At 45.4% G+C, this 22042-nt stretch overlaps 1 protein-coding gene across 16 annotated transcripts in view; it reads left to right on the top strand.

Annotated features, from left to right (window-relative positions):
- The window catches only part of LOC106603804 (disks large homolog 2), a 325722-nt gene that overhangs the window by 62300 nt on the left and 241380 nt on the right, over window positions 1-22042 (top strand). Inside the window, exon 1 of one of the 16 annotated variants that reach the window (XM_045717319.1) lies at window positions 1397-3427. The exons of the other annotated variants lie outside the window; for them this stretch is intronic. Within the exon in view, the coding sequence (XP_045573275.1) occupies window positions 3398-3427 (30 nt within the window). The 5' untranslated portion in view covers window positions 1397-3397. Of the gene's footprint in view, window positions 1-1396; window positions 3428-22042 lie in introns of those variants that run through there. 16 annotated transcript variants of the gene reach the window in all.

The raw sequence follows: 22042 nt of genomic DNA, 5'->3' as shown, positions 1-22042 counted from the left end.
TATTCATATTATTATTAACTATTATATTATGTAAAGGCCATGCATTTTCTTGGTGACTGTCTGGCTAGTTAATATGAATATGCCATAAGAGTTGTAAAAGTGAGTAGCGGTATGAAGTCAACATGACCACACAACACAACATCAGATTCTGGTCCTGGTTTGATGAGAAAAGTGTTTCTTAACTCAAGAGTTATTGGCTCTCCATCAGGGACAGCCCACGCGTGGGCCTCAAAGCAAAAAAAGGTCCGCTGTGTTAGAAATGCCTGGCTGATTTTTGGTCCCAGTCTGTCCCTGGTATCCGTTGTGGGCAGCCATTATGCTGCTTATTAGGAAAAGGAAATGCTGTTAGTCAGTGTGCTGTGACCACATGTTTGACCTGGCTCCCCAGAGGGGGTCTGTGTTTCTATGTTTGTGTTTGACCTGGCTCCCCAGAGGGGGTCTGTGTTTCTATGTTTGTGTTTGACCTGGCTCCCCAGAGGGGGTCTGTGTTTCTATGTTTGTGTTTGACCTGGCTCCCCAGAGGGGGTCTGTGTTTCTATGTTTGTGTTTGACCTGGCTCCCCAGAGGGGGTCTGTGTTTCTATGTTTGTGTTTGAACTGGCTCCCCAGAGGGGGTCTGTGTTTCTATGTTTGTGTTTGACCTGGCTCCCCAGAGGGGGCCTGTGTTTCTATGTTTGTGTTTGACCTGGCTCCCCAGAGGGGGTCTGTGTTTCTATGTTTGTGTTTGACCTGGCTCCCCAGAGGGGGTCTGTGTTTCTATGTTTGTGTTTGACCTGGCTCCCCAGAGGGGGTCTGTGTTTCTATGTTTGTGTTTGACCTGGCTCCCCAGAGGGGGTCTGTGTTTCTATGTTTGTGTTTGACCTGGCTCCCCAGAGGGGGTCTGTGTTTCTATGTTTGTGTTTGACCTGGCTCCCCAGAGGGGGTCTGTGTTTCTATGTTTGTGTTTGACCTGGCTCCCCAGAGGGGGTCTGTGTTTCTATGTTTGTGTTTGACCTGGCTCCCCAGAGGGGGTCTGTGTTTCTATGTTTGTGTTTGACCTGGCTCCCCAGAGGGGGTCTGTGTTTCTATGTTTGTGTTTGACCTGGCTCCCCAGAGGGGGTCTGTGTTTCTATGTTTGTGTTTGACCTGGCTCCCCAGAGGGGGTCTGTGTTTCTATGTTTGTGTTTGACCTGGCTCCCCAGAGGGGGTCTGTGTTTCTATGTTTGTGTTTGACCTGGCTCCCCAGAGGGGGTCTGTGTTTCTATGTTTGTGTTTGACCTGGCTCCCCAGAGGGGGTCTGTGTTTCTATGTTTGTGTTTGACCTGGCTCCCCAGAGGGGTCTGTGTTTCTATGTTTGTGTTTGACCTGGCTCCCCAGAGGGGGTCTGTGTTTCTATGTTTGTGTTTGACCTGGCTCCCCAGAGGGGGTCTGTGTTTCTATGTTTGTGTTTGACCTGGCTCCCCAGAGGGGGTCTGTGTTTCTATGTTTGTGTTTGACCTGGCTCCCCAGAGGGGGTCTGTGTAAACTCAACAGCTTATTGCAGTGTGGGGGAGATGAGCTGAATCCCTGTTGGGATGCATTTCACACTCTTATCACTTTCAGCTGCAGTTCTGAACAATGTGATCTTGGTTAAATATGAAAACAAAGTGTTGTATTACCATAAATAGAGTAGTGTTTTATAGTTTACAATAAAACGTCTAAACAGTGAAGCAATAAAAAATATATTATTTATCAATAATGGGCTATTTAAGATTTGTCTCTGCAAAACAAATGTATGTCAAACATTGCTGAATGTTTTCAATATCCCGTTAGCACACTGAGCTAAAGTCTAGGCCTTGGCTCTTGGCACAAACAGGGAAGTTCAAGGTTATTCATCATAGTCTCATGGTACCAGACCACAACAGAAAGGCTTGACGTCTGCTATCGTTTGTGTTTCCAAAGGGAAAGCACTTCAGGATCGAGCAGTCCAATAACTAAGGCCAGAATTCATTCAAAGCGTGTTCTAGACATAGATATAGAACCATTATATATTATTGATGGTTCTAGCACTACACACTGAAATACCGACAATGCACCTTTTTAAGTAGTGGTTTCCGACCTTTTTCTGTTACTGTACCACCAACTGCATTTTGCTGTGCCCAGAGTACCCCTGAAGTACCCCCTCGTGTATTTTACCAGTCAGCCAATGGTCTCATGAGTCTTCTCACCTACCCCCGTGTCCTAGTGCCCCTGGTTGGGAACCGCTGTTTTAAAGGGATTTTCCCCGGTGTTCGTAGAGATCGCATTCATTCAAGACAAGAGCAATGCGTTTGTCAGTCAATCCGCTTTGGATTGAGGTTTGAAACAGTATTTTCCTGTTGATTTCATTGTTCTCAACTTGTCACTGTGCAATGTTAGCTACACTAGAACTTACAGCATATCGAGGCTAAATGTGCTTTCTACAGTAGCTTGCTAGCGTTGTCTTTGAGGTGCATTCGTGCAAAACTCTAGCCAGCTTGCTAGCTAGTGTAAACTCACTTGTCACTCTCAGCAGCCTATAGATACACAGCTGTTGAAAAAGCATTTGTTGTAGTATGTCTAGCTGGCTTTGTTTTAAGGACTGTTTTTAGATCAAAACTTTGCCCTTTCTTTCATGAAATCTCTGCCTCCAAACATTCATTGTGAATCACATAAACTGACCTGCTCAACTGGAATGTAATTGAAGAGCCACATTTTAAAAGACACACACACACATAACCACACACAGACAGATGCACACCCACACACATGTACTGAAATACTTGGTCACACTTCACAGTAGATTATCCTATACCATTGTAAAAACATGAGTTATTATAACCCTGTTCAGAACTACTGTATAGGTACACATTGTTACATAGTTCCTTTCTTCCATCCATTTATCCGTTCATCCATTCAGTCAGTCAGTCAGTCAGTCAGTCAGTCAAAAGTCAGAAACAGCTGGGGAACCTTATTCTTTCCACTTAGCTGCTGCTCCGTCTCAACTGTGCATCAGCATCACCACCACGACTCTTTTCCTCCGCTCTCGTCTCCTTCCACTCTGTCGCTCAGTTGTCGGCAGCAAAGCAGAGGAGGAGAGGAGATGAGAGGAGAGGGAGAAGGTTCTCAGGTTGGAGGGGGCGAAGCCTGTGGCTCGCTTTCCAGCAGAACTCGTGCGTTTGTACGGCAGATGACGTGTGCTGGACTTTAAGATTGCGTTAGGATCATGAATGCCTTCAGCATTGTGGAGGAGGACTCCAGTTTCTCAGAGGGGCCCCACTTCCAGTAGTGGCTATCTGTGTGCCGTCTCTCCCGTGGCAGCACACTCCTCTTCTCCCCCCACCCCCTCTTTTGTTCCTTCCCATCTCACACATTTCGTGGTGGTGATGAATTCTAGCATAGGTTGAGCTTTTCTGCCCGCAATGGATTGTCTTTGCATTGTCACAACTAAGGTAAGAGCAGCAGTGAGAGCGACAGAATGAGAGAGAGAGAGAACGAGAGAGGGATGCAGCGAGAACGGAAGGGAAGAAGCTCTGTCTGTGTGTGTGTGCTCCAGCATTGGTTTCTCTGCATATTTCACACTGTCTGCTCACTGTGTGTGTGTGTGTGTGTGTGTGTGTGTGTGTGTGTGTGTGTGTGTGTGTGTGTGTGTGTGTGTGTGTGTGTGTGTGTGTGTGTGTGTGTGTGTGTGTGTGTGTGTGTGTGTGTGTGTGTGTGCGCGCTCATGCGCAGCAGTCTTGAATGGTTAACAGGCTTAAAGCCCACTGGGGAGTGACAGCACCTCTATTGAGATGTCACTCTTCTAGAACTTGATGGAAACTTTAGGCAGCCCTCCGCTGCTGCAATCAGAGAGCTAATGACCCTCTTTGAAAGCTGTGAGGTCCGGAACATCCTTATTGACCAGGAGCTAAACAATAGTGTAGAGCAGAGCTGGGCTGCATCTGGATTCATTTCAGGGGAAGCCTCTCTATCCCAGCGGTCCACAATTAGTACAAGATCACTTTGGTTATTTAGAGCATGCACATCCTCTTTCTTTTTGGTTTGTTGTAATAAACCAGACTGACCAAATAATCGGTCTGACAAATGAGAACTATTTTGACTTCTGTGTTAATGGTTTTTGTCTTTTGATAATTTTGTCTTGGCAGAAGTTGTGTGAAAGTGATAGTCAAGGTTTGTTGTTGGGCAGAAAGGAATACTAGTCCAGGTTTGGTGTAGGTTAAAGTTTCTCCTAGACAAATGGTTAAGGTTATGATTGGGAGATCCCCGATCCGATATCCTGGATCAGTACCAAGGAAAAAAGTCATCCCAGAGCACCTGCTTTACAGTTGTTCTCATAAAATGTTAAGTTTGACTGAATTGTAATGACTAATCATTGAATCCAAGGAAGTCTCATAATAAGTACTCTTTTCCCATAATAACCACTCTTTCACTGCTTTTCCCTCCTTCTCGGATGACAAGTAACATCAAGGTCCTGTTCATTCGATACCAAAAGAAAGAAAACAGACTGAAACAGGGAGGGACTACCTCGGCTTGTCCAATAAAACATGTTATTTTTTTCCCCATTGCAAAGTGTTTTAAAATGTTTTCTTTTGTGTGCCCTAATGAACATGACCCAGCAGCTGCAGGATGATGATAATGTTAATTCCCTTTCTGAAAGCCTAGTGAAATATTTATGTTTGTTTCCATGCCATGTTAAATTCATGATGAAGAACACTGTACTGCACTGTGGCATACACTGCCTTCAGCATGTAGGTGTCAGAAGGGTTTTCATTACATTACCGTGATCATTACCGTGATCAGTTTACCGGGTTTGGCAAAGCAAAGTAATTGTCAGGTGTGTGCGTACTGGTAGCGAAGTCAGGTGCAGGAGAGCAGAGATTTGTGAACAAGCGCACACTTTATTGAGGCAAAAGTGCAAAGTGCAAAACAGTCACAAGAATTATGTTTAACAATAAACATCTTCGTGAAATACCAGGGAAAAAACAAACCAGTCTGGCGCGTCAACAATAAACACGTAACATAAACAATCTTTCACAAAGACATGATGGGGAACAGAGGAATAAATACATGTACATTGATTGGGGAATGAAAACCAGGTGTGCAGGGAACAAGACAAAACAAATGGCATGACGAGGTACTCATAATTGTACGCACTCCTGAGATCCAGTTTAGTAAAGAAGCGCGCCCTGTGCATTGACTCAATCGCCGTGGCGATAAGAGGTAGCGGGTAACTGTACCTCACCGTGATTTGATTGAGACCTCTATAGTCAATGCACGGGCGCAGACCTCCATACTTCTTCTTCACAAAAAAGAAACTCGAGGAGGCGGGTGAAGTGGAGGACAGAATGTACCCCTGACGCAGGGATTCGGAGACATATGTCTCCATAGCCACCGTCTCCACTTGCGACAGGGGATACACGTGACTCCTGGGAAGTGCAACGTCTACCAGGAGATTTATCGCACAATCCCCCTGTCGATGGGGTGGTAATTGAGTCGCCTTCTTTTTACAGAAGGCGAGAGCCAAATCGGCATATTCTGGGGGAATGCGTACGGTGGAGACCTGGTCTGGACTTTCCACCGTGGTAGCACCAACGGAAACCCCTACACACCTCCCCGAGCACTCTCGCGACCACCCTGTGAGAGCCCTCTGTTGCCAGGAAATGGTGGGGTTATGACGAGCCAACCAGGGAAGGCCTAGTACCACGGGAAACGCAGGAGAGTCAATGAGAAAGAGACTGATTCCCTCCTCGTGACCCCCCTGCGTCTCCATGGCCAGGGAGATGGTGGCTTCCCTGATTAGCCTGGACCCTAATAGTGGACTATCCAGAGCGTGAACCGGGAAAGGTCTATCCACAGGAAGAATGGGGATCCCTAAACTAAGAGCTAACGCTCTGTCGATAAAATTCCCAGCTGCGCCTGAATCGACGGGCGCCTTATGCTGGGAATGTGGGGAGAACTCAGGGAAACAAACAGGTACAAACAGGTGGACAACAGAGGACTCTGGATGAGTGTGGTGCAGACTCACCTGGGGTGACGCCAGAGTGCCCTGCCTGCTGCCTCGACTCCCAGAGGGACCAACCCGGCACCGACCGGCAGTGTGCCCTCTGCGGCCACAGATGGTGCACACCTCCAGCCTTCCTACGCGCAGCCCCTCCCAGCTCCATGGGCACCGGTGCGGGAGTGCTGGGAGATGGAACCGATAGAGCCCCCTCAGGACGTCCACGGATGACCAGCAGGTTATCCAACCGGATGGACAGATCCACCAGTTGGTCAAAGGTGATGGTGGCATCCCTGCAGGCCAACTCCCGTCGGACGTCCTCACACAGGCTGCATCGATAGTGGTGGATGAGGGCCCTGTCGTTCCATCCTGCTCCGGCGGCCAAGGTCCGGAACTCCAGCGCGAAATCCTGTGAGCTCCTTGTCCCCTGCCTCAAATGGAAGAGTCGTTCCCCGCCGCTCTAACTTAGGGTGGATGGTCAAAGACGGCCCGGAAGCGGGGGGTGAACTCCTCGAAGTGGTCCAACGCCGCTTCTTCCTCTCCCCACACGGCGTTTGCCCACTCCAGAGCTCTCCCCGAGAGGCATGAGACGAGGGCGGATACTCTCTCCCTTCCTGAGGGAGCTGGGTGAACGGTGGCCAGGTATAGGTCCAGTTGTAAAAGGAACCCCTGGCACTGTGCGGCCGTCCCATCATACTCCCTGGGAAGGGAGAGACGCATTCCACTGGAGCTGGATCCGGACGGGACAGGTAGAGGTAACCCCGGTTACGCTTTTCGAGGCTTCCTGTCTCTCCTAGCGGTCCATGGTCTTGACAACGCGATCCATCATGGCACCGAGATGATTGCCGCGGCACCGAGCATTGACGCGTGTTCCTGGACGCGCTCCTCGACTCCTCTGACCGGGGTACCTGCTCCTGCTGACTCCATGGTAGGTGAAAGATTCTGTCAGGTGTGTGCGTACTGGTAGCGAAGGCAGGTGCCGGAGAGCAGAGATTTGTGAACAGGCGCACACTTTATTGAGGCAAAACGCGCAGAACAGTCACAAGAATTAACACAAACAATCTTTCACAAAGACATGATGGGGAACAGAGGAATAAATACATGTACATTGATTGGGGACATGAAAACCAGGTGTGCAGGGAACAAGACAAAACAAATGGATACATGAAAAATGGAGCGGCGATGGCTAGAAAGCCGGTGACGTCGAACGCCGAACGCCGCCCGAACAAGGAGAGGAGCCGACTTCGGCGGAAGTCGTGACCATAATGTCATTTCTCCTGTGCGTCCGAAAGAGCGACTTCAAAATTGGACGTCTGTCCTGAGGTTATTATTATTATTCAAATTAAAAAAAACTTAACCTTCTAAATTTTACATTTGGAGCAAGATTGTAATTTGATTTTTGGAGAAACATGGATAAACATCTAATTCTGTAGTGAGGCTGTGAGAACTTGTTGTGAATAGGAACCTCACCTGGGGGTGTCTGTGTGTTTTTTTGTGTGATTCATATATCTTCCTTTGTTATGTATTAGGCACATAGTCTGGGTGTGTGCATGCTGCATGTGTCAGAAAGCAGAAGAGGTGGTGTATGGAAAAGGGGGCTGAGAGAGAGAGAGAGAGAGAGGCTTGTTAGCTTTCTTGACAGTCTCGCTCTACATACTGAAGTATTGAGTCTGAGGAGTTGACATTTGAATTATATTCAGGCTGCTGTGCTAGAAATAGCATATGCATCATGCATGATAGAACAGTGCTTCTGTTGCAAAGTGATTGTCACAGGAAAGTATGCCCACAATTGAAAATTATAATAATAATTGCGTGGTTTAGTTTCATATACTACATATTCACACAATGTGCAGTTGTGCATACTGTACATCAATGCAAATGCCTGCAAATATGCAAAACAACCAATTCCAATATAAATTGAGCCATACAATACAGCCCCAGTGTTTATCTGTTGTCATTGACCAGCTTGACTGCAATCTTTTACAAAACTAACCTTCTGGGAAAAAAATAACTATGTTTGCAGTGTGAAACTTATACATTTAAATGTACACCTTCTTTCTTGCTACATGGGAAGATTTCTGAATTATTTTGTGAGCCCATTTCCTGGTTTTGAGTTGGGCCCTTACTGTACATCCACATCATTTCGTTGAAATATACAAGTGTAATATTTGTAGCTCACTGTGCAGCCTGGCATGGCGTCAGACAGTGGACTCTGTGACTGGGAAACGGAGAGTCTGAGACAGTGAGGCCTGGGGAACCGCTGGGAGTCCCAGATCGAAACAACAGAAGCCCCCCCCCCCCACCTCCCCCCATTTCAACCATTAGACTCCAAGCCCCATATTTCTACTCTCTGTTTTGCTAGCTAGCGCTATTTCCTGAATCTCTTATTCTCTATTCCTGTTTTTGTCACGCTGACTCCTTAAAAAGAAAATGATGGAACGTTTTGTTACGGAACACCTAATTCCCTAATGGTGTTAGCTTGCTGTGCTGCTTGTGATCATGGCAGAGGTGGGTCGGCATTTGGTTTATTTGATTCTTTGTGTGTGAAGACGAGTGCGAGGGACTGCTGATTTTTGTATCTGATAACTGATTGTGTGGGGAGTCAGTTCAACTCTCCTCGGAGTGCAATGAGATTCCCTAACTATTGAAAATGTTATCCATTTGGCTTTTTCAATTGTTATCCGAATTGTCGCGTGAGAACCGATTTGCATGACAATCACAGATTTGTTTACAATGGCCGCAAACTTTGGACTGACATAGCCAAGGGGTAGGAAGAAGCTGCGTCAGTTTTGCAACATGAATGGACAGAATACTAATTCAGACAATGTTGGCTTCTCTGTGTTTGGTTATTGAGCTAACCCCAAAGTACTGGTTGCTACTAGCACACTATGGCTAGGGATTCCACATCGGCCACAACACCCTCTCCAGTTTTAAGCATAGCATATGCAGCGTAATGATATGTAATTTTCATTCCACAGGAGTATTATGTAATGATAGTGAGGCACATTGAGGGCATAGCTGTAACAGAGAAATAGAGAGAGGGAGAGGAAGAGAGCCCTCCTACACTGTAGTGTTTTGATTCTCCACAAAGTCACTTTTTCTTTAGATGGACCATCTACTCTCTAGGTGGGGCTGTAAGGTAGAGGACGCCTCTCCATGTGAGGGCTTGGTGGAACGTACAGTAGCGTGGGCAGCAACTGGTCATGTGAGGGCTTGGTGGAACGTACAGTAGCATGGGCAACAACGGGTCATGTGAGGGCTTGGTGGAACGTACAGTAGCATGGGCAACAACGGGTCATGTGAGGGCTTGGTGGAACGTACAGTAGCATGGGCAACAACGGGTCATGTGAGGGCTTGGTGGAACGTACAGTAGCGTGGGCAACAACGGGTCATGTGAGGGCTTGGTGGAACGTACAGTAGCGTGGGCAACAACGGGTCATGTGAGGGCTTGGTGGAACGTACAGTAGCATGGGCAACAACGGGCCATGTGAGGGCTTCGTGGAACGTACAGTAGCATGGGCAACAACGGGCCATGTGAGGGCTTGGTGGAACGTACAGTAGCGTGGGCAACAACGGGTCATGTGAGGGCTTGGTGGAACGTACAGTAGCATGGGCAACAACGGGTCATGTGAGGGCTTGGTGGAACGTACAGTAGCATGGGCAACAACGGGTCATGTGAGGGCTTGGTGGAACGTACAGTAGCATGGGCAACAACGGGTCATGTGTGTAACAGGAGCTCATGTGATTTTATTCAATGTTCTATTCTAATGGCTCTAAGGCTGTGGTAGACAAGATTTACAGCATAACGTACTGTACATGAAAGAAGTAGGACTCTTTTGTATGGCAGGGACTGTTGGCAGTGTAACATTCATTATCAGTAATGCCAAGATCTAAAAGTGAATTTAAATACATACGAGACAGGATGAAATCCCCAGACTAGCAATTTACACCAGTGCCGTTAATGGTCCTGATCGCACGCGCAAACGTAGAGTGATAGCTGGTCGGGCCAATGACGAATCCAGATTCAGCCGGGAATTGCCAAAAATGAGTTTGAGGGATGGATGGAGAGAGACCAATTGGTTCAATAACCTCCTTACACCAACCTGAGCTGTTATGCAAATTACCTAAAATCCTTGAACGTTTCCAATATTCCGGTAGTTTACTAGTCAATTTCGAAAGTTACCGATAATATTACCTTCCTTTGCAACCCTACACCAAGCTGATCTCAAGATGAAATGATGTCCAGGGCACACAACACCACAGGCACACACTGCCTTTTTCCCTCTAGGGTAGGTATTCTCAGTTATAGTCCTCAAGGGCTTCAGTGGCTGCTTCTTTTGATCCTTACCTTTTAATCAGTGACTGACTTAGCCCTTGGAAACCTGTTCAGTGGCTGATCAATGGCATCAATCGATCAATGAAGTTCCAGGGTGAGGAGAAATGATGTGTTTCCTTTATCTGAGCATCCATGTACAATAAACCCAGTCAGTTGTTTTGAACCAGTTTTGCTCACTGGGAAACCCTTTTCCCTGTGTCAGTTCTGCATACAACAAAAGAGACTCATCAACCTCTAGGAATAAACGAGAGCTGGATACAGAGGTATTTTAAACGTATCCCCTCTGGCTGAGACAAAGGCGGGTCTAATGATGTGGGGCTACAAAGTGGTGACTTTCCTATTTCAGGAAGTAGTTAAACCCCTTACCTGGAAATGTTGCCTCCAGGCTTAAGCCTAGAGTAAATCTAGGGGAGAGAAAGGTTCAGGTTTGTGTCACAGGCTGACCGTGGTGTGTGTGAGGGGATATTTTTGGAAGCATGGCAAGGCGAAAGCAGCAACCACTGGCGACCCTGGATTTGGCTATGTCCGAAGAGATGAGCTTCAGCGAAGGCCTGCAGTGACCCTGTCAGGAGCATTCTCACAGAGCTGAGATTCCACCCAGATCAAAGTGGGATGTAGCAATGTCTTAAAATGGTCCAGAAGTTAAGCTGGGCTCACTGCAAGCTACTGCTTTTAAAGCACATTTGTTTTGTGTTGTTCATATTGCTGTACTGTAACTGTAAACCATACATTATTAAACATAATAGTTGAGGGCCACTAAGTTATGCAGGTTATGAGCAACTTTTCTGACATTTCTCTTGCATTTTTTGTTGAGGGATGGCCTAGACCCCTCAAAATCATCTCTTGACATTAAAGCCAGTTCCACTGCATTTTTTGATTGTTCCCCTTTAGTCAAGGACTGATTTAGACCTGTGACACCAGGTGGGTGCAATTAATTATCAGGTAGAACAGAAAACCAGCAGGCTCCGGACCTTGTAGGGTAAGAGTTGAATAACCCTGGAGAAAAAATGTGTCAGGTCAGTAGGAAAGCTCAAACTACCTAGAGCATTGATATTCCGGGGTGTTCTAGGAGGACATGTTCTAACAGACTGTAAAAAGAAACATTTAGCAAAGCAAATTGCACAGGCTTCACAGTGTGTTGTTTGTGTGCTTGATCGTAATGATTTAGAGGGACTAGCTGCAGGAGTGTCAAGGTAGACTGTTCTAGCAATTAGCATCTTCAATGGGAACAAATCGAATGGACGTTTGAAAGTCACAGTAGTTGACGTAGGATGTTTGCCACAGATCTGCTTTTTGAGTCTTGCTTTGAGTTGAAGCAATCTAGTTTTAAAAGCAATGCGGAAACCACATTCACGGTAAACGCTGTATATGTTGGCTCAATCGGAAATGACCTTTAAATGGTGCATTGTCCAAATCTGCGAAGGGATTGAATTCCGGCCTTAGAGTTAATGAAACAACACACCGTGCCGCTGAATGGTTAAAAGCAGAGCTTGGCCGTCCTATCGCCTCTGACCACAGAACATCAGCCATAATTTTCTGTTAATTTACCGGAAATTCTACATGTTGGCAGGTGATGTGCACACGTCCAATGTCCATTATGGTGTGTCTTTACCCAATACATGTAGCCATGACAGAATGATACCCACCACAACTCCAACCAATTGTGCTGTTGGAACACAATTTGAGTTGTTTCACTTTCCTACTCAAATCTCCAACTTTCCGAGGAGTTCACTTTATGGGACATGAGTGGGTGGGTGGATTGACCCCCACCCCCTAGACGACTCACCTGCCCCCCCCCCCCCCCTTCCCACAGTGTCAGCACTTTGAGGGGCTGCCTACAGAGAGGGATTAGCTCTGCAAGGACCTCCAATTTGATATATCAGGGGATTAAGTCTGTCATGCAGCCAGTGGAGTGAGAAGAATAAAGTATGGAGAGCAATAAAATGCTTTATTAGGGAGAGAGACTGTGGTATCCGTATCCCATTGCCCTTTTGCCTCTGTTCACTTCATGTTCCTCAGTGACTTTTAGAGAAATCACTGTGTTCTGGTGAGTCATTCAGACTGGCACATTCTTTCTCCCATTCTCTCAGTTTCACTCACCCTCTCATTGCACTCTCAATCATCCAGCTCAATTCTTTATAGAAAATATTTCAAAACAACAACTGAGTGCACAGTTGTCTAAAGAGGCAGTTGTCCAGAGTTTGGTCACAAACTCCTTGTTGAATCTTGTTTAGTGTTGTGTACGCTACATATTGACTTTGGACTCCTCTGTAGAGTAGTGCTGCTTACGCTTGATAGCCAAGAGTTTTGAACCTAATCCAAATACTGCAACATATTACATACTGAAATATTGGCAAATAACATGCAGGTATCACATTTTGAATCTGGATTTGGGTTTAGTCCTGTCAAATGATTTGCTGTAACTTCCCATTAAGTGCCTGAATTGACATGAACTGAGATGGAATTTACCCTGAACTCATATCTTCATTTCCATAGATATCCTCTGACATGAACAAACCAAAACCAGTCTTCCCATGAAATGTGTGATTAATTGATTAGGTAACACTTTATTCATGCTCATTCATAATAGTTATTATCAACATCTAACCCCAGGCTACCTGGGGCGTCAGGTAGCCTAGAGGATAGAGCGTTGGACTAGTAAGGTTGCAAGATCGAATCAAGATCGAATCCCTGAGCTGACAAGGTAAAAATCCGTTGTACTGCCCCTTAACAAGGCAGTTTACTCTCTCTCTCTCTCTCTCTCGCGCTCTCGCTCTCGCTCTTTCGCTCTCTCTAATTGCTGGCCCATGTAGGGAAAATTCTTTAACGAATATATTTGTAAACACTGATAAGCTTGTATAAACATTTGGGGTAAAAGTTGAACTGTCCCCTCCCAGTTGTATCATTGGAATGTGATACAAAACGAGGCATGGTGTGCTTTAGGACCCTGCGGACGCCTCCGAGCGGTCGGGCAGGCTGTTTGGAGTGTTTATCTGACTGAATCAAAAATATATATATAATAATTATGTCCCCCCCATGTCCCCCCCCTGATAAATATTATAAGCCTTCCATTCCATAAATATTTACAATATTTTATAAAGTGTTTATAAGCATTTATATACATTTATAAGCATGTGTAAATACTTTTTCATGAAGGTTACTAGAAAGTGTTACCATTGATTGATATAGGCTTAGGGGAATAGGAAGACTGATCCTCTGGTACTTGATTATCCCCATGCAGTTATGTGGGGCATGGGGATAATCCTCTGAATCATAATGCTGGAGGAGGACTCATTCCTAAACAACCTCTCCATACTGTACTTCAGCTCTTCCACTGGAGTGTTGTAGTATGGAATAGTAATGGCTGTATTATATAATAGCAGTATATTATATTTTTAATGCCGACGTGTGTTAAGTATAAGGCAAGCATGCATATGTTGTGTGCGATTAGGAGTGTGACCACTCTCGAAAAAACACATAGACACATACATACATGCACGCACGCACGCATGCACGCATGCAGTAGTAGGTGAGATTCAATGCATGACTCTACCTAGACCACATGGAGCAGATTGTTTGGGTATGCAGAAAAAACGATCCTGCATCTGACCTTTAATAATACCTGTGTGAGTGTGTGTGTGTATGTGTTGTGTGTGTCAGAGTGTATGCACATGTGTATCTGTGTGTGTGAGGGTGACTCATCCTTTCAGTGGGAGACGCCTCTGGGAGAAGATATATTTATACTTGCTTTGCTGCTGCTTTGCCAGTTCTTCCTCGGTGCTGCCAGCATGGATCCAGTCACACGTTTGTTTGTGAAGATTAGGATTTTATAACACTCGCTTTTCATCTGTTAACACACAATGCACTCTATACTGTATCACACAGGGCAAGCACCACAGATACCCATAGCACTTCATCTCAGACTCAGCACTATTTAAAGTGCCCCATGGTTTAGAGGTTACAGAAGGTCGGTAAGGTTCATCGCTCTGTTGCAGACCATTTAGGCTATTCCTAACTATCATACTTTCCCTCCTCCCAAATAGAATGGATCTGTGTCAATGTGTGGATTGCTTGTCATCCCCCGTCAGTTTCCTTGCACACAACATTTACATTTTTAATTTTATGTAACATCATTACACTAGTGATGGCATTTCACGTCTCCCAACTCCTTATTTAATGCATTACAAACGTGTGACTGAATCCACTTTTGACCAATTCCCTATATAGTGCATTAAAATATATGTGGCTCTGACCAAAGGGAATAGGGTGCCATTGAAGAGAAGGGAACTGTTCCATACCCATGCTGGAAGGTTAGCCTAATGGTACCCATGCTGGAAGGTTAGCCTAATGGTACCCATGCTGGAAGGTTAGCCTAATGGTACCCATGCTGGAAGGTTAGCCTAATGGTACCCATGCTGGAAGGTTAGCCTAATGGTACCCATGCTGGAAGGTTAGCCTAATGGTACCCATGCTGGAAGGTTAGCCTAATGTTACCCATGCTGGAAGGTTAGCCTAATGGTACCCATGCTGGAAGGTTAGCCTAATGGTACCCATGCTGGAAGGTTAGCCTAATGGTACCCATGCTGGAAGGTTAGCCTAATGGTACCCATGCTGGAAGGTTAGCCTAATGGTACCCATGCTGGAAGGTTAGCCTAATGGTACCCATGCTGGAAGGTTAGCCTAATGGTACCCATGCTGGAAGGTTAGCCTAATGGTACCCATGCTGGAAGGTTAGCCTAATGGTAGACAGATAAGTTTATAACATTAATGTGCACCAGTTTTTGTTTTATTATTATCCTGTAAACTACTACTACGGTTTTAGCCATCAATTGTCCCATTAACAATCACCCATATTAGCAAACTTATTTCATTTCAAACTTCACATTTCTCTATTTTAGGCTACTTATCATAATGAACGATATCAGTAAAGTGCCTGTGATAAGTCATCGGTACGGTTGGTGTTGATCATTTCGGTTTATGGTCGTAGCTCTACCACTAACCCAGCAAACAGTGTACGTTCCTACAATGCCCCAATTTGGTGTCCAGCTAACGTTAACATGACAAGATCACATAGGGCATGCCATAATGGTTCTAAGAACATTTGGAGAAAATGATCCCATTTGTTTTTTGACATTTCTAGAATGTGTTACGAATGTCCATGGAGAAAACTGTATAGCCATGTCATGGGAACATTCCTGGGAACATTTGATAAACATTGACTGAACATTTAGGAAACTTTTCCATTTTAACCCTCCCAGAACGTGTGTGTTCTGGGATGCAGAGGTAACCGGAAATAGTTTGCTGGGTTTGGCAGAAGATAGAATCTGTCACATTCGTCCTGTCTCCCTCTCTGTCTGACTATAGTAAAGAAAATACATGTGACACGTGAGCTAGGTCTATAGGAATTTCAAGACTGCATTAGCTATTGCTATTTTTGACTATAATATTATTAACACATCTTTCTTGTGGAGTTAACACATTGTTGCACATGTACTGTAATGAATCCTAGCAGTCTCATCTCTTGTCGTGCACCAACCAACCACCCCCAGTTTTCCTCCTCTTCCTTTTCTCGCAACCTCCTCGTTTCTCCCCCCCACACTCTCCCCCACTCCTCTGTCCACCACTCCTCTGTCCCACTCTCTCCCGCCTGCCCGCCCTCACTCTCTCTTTCTCTTTCCACTCATCTCAGTTTGCTTCCTATTGCTCTGAGAAACGAAGGGAGATCTGTCTCGTCCGTTGCACTGTAAAGCAGCTAACTGCCGAACAGCGAGTTACCACGGTAACAGGGAGTCTGGCCCCAAAAATATATTCTATAAAGCATCTTTGATACCTCCCACTGCATTCTGCCTCATGCCTGCTCACATACCGCCACTTTCTACACTCTGAGGCAGGATGCATACGAATGAAGAGCATCAAGCATTTACATGCCACATCCGGCCTGGAACCCAAATCGCCACATAATTGGCCCTCCACTGCTCCAAATATGGATATTCTGATTATTTGAGCTGCAGCCCTCTCTCTGACTTCCAGAAGAATAATCCTGCGCTCTCAGGAATATTAAAACATTTTCTTACAATCTGTTATTTGAGAGAGAGCAGCTGTTTAGCAGAGCAGCTGTTTAGCTGTTACCAGTGTCCCTAACAGTTTTGAATCAGTAGTTGTGAAAGCTAGAGTGAGAGCTTGGTTTGTGCCCCCTAGTGGACCCCAAGCCCACCTACAGCCATCACATCGTCAGCCTTATGCTCCTTGTGCGCTGCAATGCTTTTTGTCCCTGTGGTATGTTTGCAGAACCACCTGCTGTTAATGCTAAAAGTAAAGTGTTTCCAATCTGACAAAAAGGAACCTGTAGTGGAGTAGTAAGGTTTTACTCCACCTCATCACTATGAAGCGACTAAGATTTTTCTGCTGCCGAGTTTGGAGCTGGAGATAGGCCCGCTTTTCCCAAGTGCAAGTTGTCCTCCACCACATCTCTCTCCCACCCCCACCACGCCCTCTTCCTTTCTCTGCGTCTAATTTAGGTTTTGATTAATCTTGCATAAGGTGGTTACAATCTGTCACAACAAGCAGACCTCATCTTCCTCTTCCTTCTCTCTCTTTCCCTCTTCTTCCTTCCTTCTTTCTTCCTCCATCCTCCTGCCTCTCTTCCTTCTCCCATCTTCCTCCTGCTTCCTTCGTCCTTCTTTCTTCTTCTTCCTCCTCCTTCTTCCTTCTTTCTTCTTCCTGTAGAAAATAGTACAAAGAAAAACCCTGGAATGAGTAGGTGTGTCCAAACTTTTGACTGGTACTACACACACACACACACACACACACACACACACACACACACACACACACACACACACACACACACACACACACATACACACATACATACACACACACACACACGCGCACATGTACAGTGAGGGAAAAAAGTATTTGATCCCCTGCTGATTTTGTACGTTTGCCCACTGACAAAGAAATGATCAGTCTATCATTTTAATGGTAGGTTTATTTGAACAGTGAGAGACAGAATAACAACAAAAAAATCCAGAAAAACACATGTCAAAAATGTTATAAAATGATTTGCATTTTAATGAGGGAAATAAGTATTTGACCCCCTCTGCAAAACATGACTTAGTACCTGGTGGCAAAACCCTTGTTGGCAATCACAGAGGTCAGACGTGTCTTGTAGTTGGCCACAAGGTTTGCACACATCTCAGGAGGGATTTTGTCCCACTCCTCTTTGCAGATCTTCTCCAAGTCATTAAGGTTTTGAGGCTGACGTTTGGCAACTCAAACCTTCAGCTCCCTCCACAGATTTTCTATGGGATTAAGGTCTGGAGACTGGCTAGGCCACTCCAGGACCTTAATGTGCTTCTTCTTGAGCCACTCCTTTGTTGCCTTGGCCGTGTGTTTTGGGTCATTGTCATGCTGGAATACCCATCCACGACCCATTTTCAATGCCCTGGTTGAGGGAAGGAGGTTCTCACCCAAGATTTGACGGTACATGGCCCCGTCCATCGTCCCTTTGATGCGGTGAAGTTGTCCTGTCCCTTTAGCAGAAAAACACCCCCAAAGCATAATGTTTCCACCTCCATGTTTGACAGTGGGGATTTTGTTCTTGGGGTCATAGGCAGCATTCCTCCTCTTCCAAACACGGCGAGTTGAGTTGATGCCAAAGAGCTCCATTTTGGTCTCATCTGACCACAACACTTTCACCCAGTTGTCCTCTGAATCATTCAGATGTTCATTGGCAAACTTCAGATGGGCATGTATATGTGCTTTCTTGAGCAGGGGGACCTTGCAGGCGCTGCTGGATTTCAGTCCTTCACAGTGTAGTGTGTTACCAAGTGTTTTCTTGGTGACTATGGTCCCAGCTGCCTTGAGATCATTGACAAGATCCTCCCGTGTAGTTCTGGGCTGATTCCTCACCTTTCTCATGATCATTGCAACTACACAAGGTGAGATCTTGCATGGAGCCCCAGGCCGAGGGAGATTGACAGTTCTTTTGTGTTTCTTCCATTTGAAAATAATCGCACATACTGTTGTCACCTTCTCACCAAGCTGCTTGGCGATGGTCTTGTAGCCCATTCCAGCCTTGTGTAGGTCTACAATCTTGTCCCTGACATCCTTGGAGAGCTCTTTGGTCTTGGCCATGGTGGAGAGTTTGGAATCTGATTGATTGCTTCTGTGGACAGGTGTCTTTTATACAGGTAACAAGCTGAGATTAGGAGCACTCCCTTTAAGAGTGTGCTCCTAATCTCAGCTCGTTACCTGTATAAAAGACACCTGGGAGCCAGAAATCTTTCTGATTGAGAGGGGGTCAAATACTTATTTCCCTCATTAAAATGCAAATCAATTTATAACATTTGTGACATGCGTTTTTCTGGATTTTTTTGTTGTTATTCTGTCTCTCACTGTTCAAATAAACCTACCATTAAAATTATAGACTGATCATTTCTTTGTGAGTGGGCAAACGTACAAAATCAGCAGGGGATCAAATACTTTTTTCCCTCACTGTACATGTAGCTCATATACATTACACTCTCTCTCCTCTCTCTCTCTCCTCTCTCATTTACTCGCTTACTCTAGGCAGCTGAATCCCGCCTGCCTGTCAGCTGGAGTGTTTGATGTAGCATTGCCTCCTTCCTTGCCCACAATGTGTCTGTGTAAAAAGTCGCCCAAGCAAGGGATCAGTACGGTATCCCACGCACTAAAGCAGCGTAGACCTCGCTCAGTGATGTAACATTTCTCTGACCTGGTATTTTGGTGCTCTCTCGCCTTTCTTTTTTTTCCTTCTTAAAAGAAGCTCAGCCATCACATCGTCAGCCTTATGCTCCTGGTGCACTGCAATGCTTTTTGCATGTTACTGTGCACTGGGAACAAGTGCTGCGAAGGTAAGGAATCGACAAGTTTTCCGGTGCTTGCACATGTGTGTGTGTGTGAGAGAGAAAGAGAGGGAGAGGGAGAAAGAGAGAGAGAGGGAGAGTGGGAAAAGGGAGATGGAGAGGGAGAAAGAGAGAGAGGGAGAGTGGGAAAAGGGAGATTGGGAGGGAGAGGGAGAGGGAGAGGGAGAGAGGGAGATGGAGAGGGAGAGAGGGAGATGGAGAGGGAGAGAGGGAGATGGAGAGGGAGAGAGGGAGATGGAGAGTGGGAAAAGGGAGATGGAGAGGGAGATGGAGAGGGAGAGTGGGAAAAGGGAGAGGGAGAGGGAGAGAGGGAGATGGAGAGTGGGAAAAGGGAGAGGGAGAGGGAGAGAAAGCGATAGAGAGGGAGAGAAAGAGAGGGAGAGTGGGAAAAGGGGGAGGGAGAGGGAGAGGGAGAGTGGGAAAAGGGAGGTTGCAAAAGTATTGGTTGGAGTGTAGCCAGCTACACAGGTGGTAGATTTTTTGTTGCGCCTCTTTCTGAACGCCTCTTTCTGAACGCCTCTTTCCAATTGTATGAATGTTACCATGTAGGCTGCCATCTTTCCTGAATTGAGGAGGGATACTGCAGTAGGCTAAAAGCGGTTGTATCGCCAAGCCTTTCTATTCTTCTTCGGGAAAGTGCTGAGAAACACTCTGCCTGATGCCCTCTGACAGCTTGAATACAAAGCATAATAATGCATGCCATCATTTCTAATGAGGCTAGAGTCTTTGTGTTCTCAGCCACAAAAGGGGCTTTGCACCGCTCTCCCCCTTGCATTGGAAGAGCTGAAAGAGAGCAATCCCCAACCTGCTTATCTTCCCTGTGACTGGTTTGTGCGTACACGGATATGGTACTGCAGAGTTTGCGCCTGTTTGCCATGGTTAGCCCAGCAACGTGAACTCTTTTCAGGGTCTGAGTCAAAGCATGTCTGGAGATTTCGCCCAGTAATGGGGAGAGTCACTCTTCTTCCCTGTCTTCTTTTCTCTCCCCCTCTTCCCCACCCCTTCTGGCAAAGAAGATTCCATAGAAAAAGATTTGCCATATCCACAGGTGCCAGTTGCTTTGTGGCACTATCCTTGCCATTGTTGTGCCAGTGTTCTGAATCTCGATTGAATTATTGCTTAATTTGAATGAATGCTGAGATTATTATTGAAACAAAAATGGAATGGTGTATCAGCAGTCATACTTCTTAATGTATGCAAACCGATGATACACCCTGCAGTGTCCCTGTACCTGGACTACAGATACTAACGAATGGTACACTGATGGATTACTGATGGATCGGTCCCATCCCACCAGAGATCATCAAATAGATTCAGCCGCGGGCAGATTTGATCTTTGAGCGAATGACTTTATTTTATTTATTAAGATCCCCATGAGCTGACGCCAATACAATGGTGACAGCTAGTCTTAGTGGGGTCCGACATATAACGAAAAATACATTACAGACAAAAGACTACAATTTACCTACATTTAAAAACATTAACATGTAGTTTGTGTGCATATATCAGTTCCACATACATGTCAGTACATACACATAACTAGTAGGTCACATGGGGGAGAGGCGTTGTGCCGTGAGGTGTTGCTCTATTTGTTTTTTGAAACCAGGTTATATAGCTTACACCATCACAATAAATCCATTCTTTATTTTAGACCGCTCTAAAGAAGCATGATATGAAGAAAATGTAGTCTATTTCAGAAGAACAGAGTAGCATGCTCTGAGTTATCCTTATGTTAGGTCCTGATCTGGCAGTGCCAAATGGCTTTGGGCTTCACTAGTTCATTTAGCAGACAAGATTTACTTATAAGGCTGTGGCGTTATTTTATATTCTTTTATATTATGAAGAATGCATTTGAACAAAGCTGAATAAAATAGAAATATTTTCTTCATATGATTTTTTTACATTTATTTTTTATTTAACTAGGCAAGTCAGTTAAGAACAAATTATTATTTACAATGATGGTGTAGGAACAGTGGGTTAACTGCCTTGTTCAGGGGCAGAACGACTTTTACCTTGTCAGCTCGGGGATTTGATCTAGCAACCTTTCAGTTACTGGCTCAACGCTCTAATCAGTAGGCTACCTGCCGCCATATATACATATGAAATGAGTAAGGCAGTATGTAAACATTATTAAAGTGACTAGTGTTCCATTATTAAAGTGACCAGTGATTCCATGTCTATGTATATAGGGCAGCAGCCTCTAAGGTGCTGGATTGAGTAACCGGGTGGTAGCTGGCTAGTGATGGCTGTTTAACAGTCGGATGGCTTTGAGATAGAAGCTGTTTTTCAGTCTCTCGGTCCCCGCTTTGATGCACCTGTACTGACCTCGCCTTCTGAATGCGGGGTGAACAGGCAGTGGCTCGGGTGGTTGATGCCCTTGATGATCTTTTTGGCCTTCTTGTGACATCGGGTGCTGTAGGTGTCTTGGAGGGCAGGCAGTGTGCCCCCGGTGACAGTAAAACAGCATAGATGTGCATCACTCTAAACTTTAATATTATAGCCTACCTTTCATGGATATTGAAAAATGAAAGGTTTTGAAACAAATCCCTCAACAAAATGGACTGTATAGGGTGTTTGATATAAGTTGCTTATTTGCATTGTTAAAAATGGTGACCTAAGGCGCTCTCTCAACCGCTGCATATTAGGAATGGATTGGGCAGGGAGAAAAAGAGTGATGATAGTGAAGTGCCACTGTGAATATGGGGCGGACAAGCTGCTGCTACAGTGGTGTGTGTCTTCTAGCTGGGACCATTCCGTATGTGTAACCCTTTCCAAAAAATATTACATGCAGTAATTGGTTTATCGGTTCATACAAAAAAAATGATGCATGCATGACTATAAG

The sequence above is a fragment of the Salmo salar genome, chromosome ssa04 (genome assembly GCF_905237065.1).
Source record: "Salmo salar chromosome ssa04, Ssal_v3.1, whole genome shotgun sequence".
NCBI classification, from domain to species: domain Eukaryota; kingdom Metazoa; phylum Chordata; class Actinopteri; order Salmoniformes; family Salmonidae; genus Salmo; species Salmo salar.
The sequence above is the reverse complement of the archived record's forward strand: the minus strand, read 5'-3'. Positions and strand labels throughout refer to the sequence as shown.